General features: G+C 45.4%; 1 protein-coding gene across 1 annotated transcript in view; it reads left to right on the forward strand.

Annotated features, from left to right (window-relative positions):
- Positions 1–4,423, forward strand: part of Rnf182 (ring finger protein 182) — a 50,884-nt gene extending 46,461 nt beyond the window's left edge. Inside the window, exon 2 of the mRNA XM_021215828.2 lies at positions 3,270–4,423. Coding sequence (XP_021071487.1) covers positions 3,479–4,222 — 744 coding nt within the window. The 5' untranslated portion in view covers positions 3,270–3,478 and the 3' untranslated portion in view covers positions 4,223–4,423. The remainder of the gene's footprint in view (positions 1–3,269) is intronic.
- Positions 4,424–5,732: the final 1,309 nt, after the last annotated feature.

Below are 5,732 nucleotides of genomic sequence, written 5' to 3' on the forward strand. Positions count from 1 at the left end.
AGCTGGATCTCATGGAGGCATTTCCTCAACTGAAGCTCCCTTCTCTGTGATAACTCCAGCTGTGTCAAGTTGACACAAAACTAGCCAGTTCACATGCTCTCACATACTTGAAATAAATTGATCAAAGTTGAATACACCAGGCTAGACAGTGATCCCAGGTAAATGGAGTCAGTAGAATGAGCAATGCAGGGTAGATGAGGCGGTGCTTGAAATAAAGTAGTCAATGGGTTAAAGAATGATATTCTCAAGGGTAAAGAGGAAGAGTTTAGGAAGAAGGCAGGTGACTCTTTTACATAAAGAAATATACCATGGAATCTGTAAAGCAAAGCTGTTAGAGATACAAAATATAATCCTGCCAGACACTTTAATATACTGTCTACTTGTCTCCTCTAAAATCTTCTATCCACTGTGAAGATGATAAGCAATAGATAGAAAGTTATGTTTAATACCTATGCCAAGCCTGATGTCTCTTGAATATAGAACATTTGTTTCTGGAAGTCTTAGAGAATTTGAGCACACACTTGGCTACACAGAAGAGTAAATTCAAAGGGGAAGAAGTCTTTGGAGTTCTCTTCTCTGATCATAATCCATTAATAGAAATAAATACAAGAAGTTGATGAAAGGTTTTTACCACTTATAAGTGAAATATCTGAAATAATCTCCGTATCAAAGGATAAATCAAAAGTCAAATGAGCCAGGCATGGTGGGGCACACCTTTCATTCCAGCTCTGGGGAGACAGTGATGGGCGGATCTTGGTGAGTTGGAGGCTAGCCCGGTCTACAAAGTTAGTTCCAGGGCTACATAGTGGAGCCCTGACTGCACACAGCACCAGCAGTAGGAAGGTCAAATGTCATGCTGTCTAAAAGCCCACAACAGGCTCTAGAGAGTGAAAGCTGTAGACAGTGGGAAGTCGCCACCTCATCGCGCCTTAAAATGCGACAGAGTGTTTTTAGCATGAAATGAGAAAAAGGAATGGTGACCCACACTAAGGTAAATTAGAGGAGGCAGTGCGGCAAAAAGCTGCAGTGAGGGAAACAAACCAACAAGAGAGGGACCCTGAGTAGCTAGTTCTCTGACCAGCACGATGCTGCCGGTGTAAGTCTGTGTGCTTGATAAGAAAAGTGACTACAGGGGTTGGGCATGGTGGCACATGCCTTTAATCCCAGCACTCGGGAGGCAGAAGCAGGCGAATTTCTGAGTTCGAGGCCAGCCTGGTCTACAAAGTGAGCTCTAGGACAACCAGGGCTATACAGAGAAACCCTGTCTCAAAAAAAAAAAAAAAAAAAAAAAAAAAAAAAAAAAAAGTGACGATGTAAGCGAGTGTAAATGAGGAGGGGACCTGTTTGAAGGTGCAGGGGCGACAGGAAGACAGTGAAGACAATCTGTTCAACTACTGGACAAAGACTTTGCAAACCCAGACGAACTAGCCTTTTTCTTTTTCTTTTTCTTTTTCTTTTTCTTTTTCTTTTTCTTTTTCTTTTTCTTTTTCTTTTTCTTTTAAATCAGATATGTGTCCAAATTTGACCCAAGAAGAAGCCAAAAATTTGAATTGGATTGTTGCCATGTTACAGGTGGGAAAGCGCTTCAAGAGCCAGCTCTGAGAATGGCAAAGGTGGGCTATGGGACGGCGGCCGAGCTCCATGTAACTTTTCAAGAGCACAGTTTACTATTTGCTCACACTAGTTCAGAAGCCTCAAAGCGCCTGGTTCGTTTAAAGGATAAACACACATTTGATCCCCAAACTCCACACTAGACAGAAAAAAATCCTAGAGACCAATTTTGAACAGAGATGAAAAAGGCTACCTGTAATTTTTGGCTTGTCACCAGAGCCCATGGATTGGCCTTGCCACAAGCACACTGCTTGCCACTGATGCCCACTGTATAGTCCTGTAGAATAGGAAGTCATTTGAGAATTAGGAAAAGTCATAGCTAAGAAAAATGGCAGTATGTGCTCTTGATTTTTAAAACTGCCCCTTCCCGAAAGAGTGGTGTGATCCACAGCGCGTTTTGAATTGCAGGCAGTTGCTGTCTCGCCCCAGAAATGCTGTGACAGCCTTCTGCTATGTTGCTCGGAGGGGTGTGCTCAGAAATTCAAATCCATTTCCAGACTTTCCAAGCACAGTGCAACTCAAGGCAGATCTACTCCCCTATTATCACATATTAAAGCTAATGAGACTAATCTGGGGATTTTCCACACCGCTGTTCTCTTTCACTGATGCTCGCTCCAGATGACTCACTGTGCATGTGAATAAACCTTCTGCCCTTTGTCCATAGGTCAGTAATGTCACTGTTGCTAACATCAGGCCTGCAGGTTGCACTGTGCCTTCTGCTTACTCTAGACCCCGAGAATTTCCATGACACACAGTAGGTGCAATGGTGAATAGTGAGAATATATGGAGGATTTCTATGACACATTAGATACGATGGTGAATAGTGAGTATTTCCTGATATCCACCTATGAATGACTTTTCCTGTGTTTATGATGCGCGCGTGTGCGTGTGTGTGTGTGTGTGTGTGTGTGTGTATAATCATATGCATTTTCCATGCTTGTTCGCTTACCAACACTCTTATCTCCAGCAAAACACTTCCTGAGAACATGTCCTTAATGCTCATCCTTAAAACTTTCCTTGGGAAGCTGGGCATGGTAGGGATTGTGGGGCTTGGCCCCCAATCTCCGCACTGTTGAGCCTGAGTCATGGGCTTGCTGAATTCAATGTCAGCTTGGGCTATGTAGTGAGTTTGGGCCCAGCCTGGGCTATATAGTAAGACTGTCACAGACAGACAGTCACAGACAGACAGACAGACAGACAGACAGACAGTCAGACAGACAAGTAAGCAATAGTAGGAAGATTCTTAGGTGGTTTTTTGTTTTTTGTTTTTGTTTTTTGTTTTTTTATAATGGTGCTGTGAATGAGTCCCATGTTTTAAAGAGATAAACATTTGGTACAAATTTCAAAGAGATAATCTGTCCTAGCTACAGTAGACACAGTTGTAAAGCGCGTGGTACTGAGGTGTACCTCCATGCACTTCACACATATTAGGACTCAGTTCCATCTTTTGATGTTTGTAGATTGAAGCATTGATAACTTTCTGTTCCAGGGCCAGAGAGGTGAGAGAGGAAGGGATTTAACCTGTTAGGTCCACTGCTCCTGATCCTTGGAGCTCAGAAACCACCACGAAGCAGTTCTCAGGAACACCTTTTCAGTGATCTGTTTGCTCTATTACAATCAGTGTTTTTATTTATTTATTTATTTATTTTTCTTTGCAGATCCTTCAGCTGCCCTTTTAAAATAAGTGTCAAAAACAGCACCAAGCAGGAGCTGAAAATGTTCAAAAGACTTCTGGATTCTCTCCCGTCTTTTCCAGCCCTCCCAGTCTCTTTGCCTGACTCGGATGATATGATGTTGAGAGGGATTCCTTAATCCAAGTCACCACTTAGCCAGGCACACCTACAAAAGATTGCATCCATAACTCAAGATGGCCAGCCAGCCGCTGGAAGAGCCTGCGGAGTCTCAGGTCTCAGATGAGCTCGAGTGTAAGATCTGTTACAATCGGTACAACCTGAAGCAGAGGAAGCCCAAGGTTCTAGAGTGTTGTCACAGGGTCTGCGCCAAATGCCTCTACAAGATCATAGACTTTGGGGACTCTCCCCAGGGTGTCATCGTCTGTCCCTTCTGCAGGTTTGAGACGTGTCTGCCGGATGACGAAGTCAGCAGCCTGCCCGATGACAACAACATCCTTGTAAACTTGACCTGTGGGGGCAAAGGGAAGAAATGCCTGCCCGAGAACCCCACCGAGCTGCTGCTCACCCCCAAGAGGCTGGCTTCCCTTGTCAGCCCTTCCCACACGTCCTCCAATTGCTTGGTTATCACCATCATGGAGGTGCAGAGAGAGAGCTCCCCGTCTCTCAGCTCCACGCCCGTGGTAGAATTCTACAGGCCAGCCAGTTTCGACTCTGTCACCACGGTGTCCCACAACTGGACGGTGTGGAACTGCACCTCCTTGCTCTTTCAGACCTCCATCCGGGTGTTAGTGTGGTTGCTAGGTTTGCTATACTTCAGCTCCTTGCCCTTAGGGATCTACTTACTGGTGTCTAAGAAAGTCACCCTGGGGGTGGTCTTCGTTAGCCTTGTCCCCTCTAGCCTTGTCATCCTGATGGTGTATGGTTTTTGCCAATGCGTTTGTCATGAGTTTCTGGACTGTATGGCACTTCCTTCCTAATCAATATGCAACATAGGAAACTCGGCGCATATGGCTACGTTCAAATGATGTCTGTATGATTCTGCTTTCTTGTGTATTCTCTACGATTAGTGTCTACAGCCTCCACAAAGCCCTTGGCCATACGTCTGTGGTCCGTTTCCCATTCAGATTTTTGGCTTGATGGGTTTTCCTGGATTCTGAAAATTAAAAATAAAAAAGAAAAGTTCACTTCTATCAAGGGGCTAGCCGAGAGGCAAAGCTACGTATGCATAGTTTTCCTGGAGCTCCGATAGCTGTGAGATAGCCCAGAACAAAGGCATAGATAGGCCCAGGGAGTGCTTTCAAACAGGTACCAGGCAAGGTGTGTTATACTGTGGCGGTTCTTCGTGCCTAGGTGGGGATGCATGGAGTCCTCCTTGAAGTTAGGTGTATCCCATGATGGTCAGAGGCAAAGCTACTCTAAAACACATGGGCGCGTCCCTCACTGTCCTGGCGCTGTAGCCCCTCATCATCTTCAGGTGCTTTCTGTCTTGAGGTAACGCTTCTTTGAAGTCTGCTGCCTCTTCTTAGATTCCTTCTGCTTCTGTGCAGTCCCAGCCTCCCCAACCCAGGGTCCCCCGATCTCATCTTCCTGGGTCGTTCCTGCAGGTTTCCTGTTTTAGCAGGATGGCCACAGAAGACAGGCATAGCTGAGAAGTTTGCACGGGGTTAGACTTCATGCCAGGGCAGGGCTATTTATCTTCCACACAGGCCTTTTCCTCTGAATGTGTTTTTCTCCCAGGCTTCTCTGGGAAGATCTGAGCAGTTTTTGCATGTGGAAATATTCACTGGAACAACTCCTTAAAGCGTGAAGATGCTTCGTTTGATGAAAATGTTTTGTTGGATTTCTAACCACGGTCCTCAGCCAGCCTCACCCCTTATCCTGAACAAAGTTCCATTTAAATTAGTTGCTATCAGCTTATGAAGGTTTCTTCGCACCCTTGTTTTAGAAGTTTGGGCAGGGCTGGCTTTGCTGAGTCTTGCACCGCTCTGGGGGAACCTGTAATTGGGAAAACCCAACCACAGGCCACCAGCTACCCTGGCACCAGGCACCCAGAACCCAAGTGTCCTGCTGAGCGGTACCAGGATTCAAGTTTATGTCCTATGGAAGTCCACGTGAAGACACAGTGAAACCACACCAAGCTGATGCCCTGCTTGAGGTGGAGTGGAGGTGGTTAAGTGTAGCTCACTCACGGCTGCTTGCTGTTCAGTCGGTTTGGGGATAGATTTGAGTCCTTAATTTATTTTCTGTAAAGGCATAAGCTTCGTGGCTTGGGGATGGACTCCTTTTCATGAGGTGGGGGTGGGGCGGGTGATGTTGAATGTATATATTTATGGTGATAAGTTGCCTAGCAGGTTTTAGGTGGGGGGAATAGAATGTTCACAGAATGTTTGCTAGGCAAAAAGAGGAAAGAGTGCTTCATAGTCTCTAAGACTTATTACTGATGACTTAACAATACAGTACCCATAATGCTTAGCAGATGGCTTTTCC

The sequence above is a fragment of the Mus pahari genome, chromosome 16 (genome assembly GCF_900095145.1).
Source record: "Mus pahari chromosome 16, PAHARI_EIJ_v1.1, whole genome shotgun sequence".
Lineage (NCBI taxonomy): Eukaryota > Metazoa > Chordata > Mammalia > Rodentia > Muridae > Mus > Mus pahari.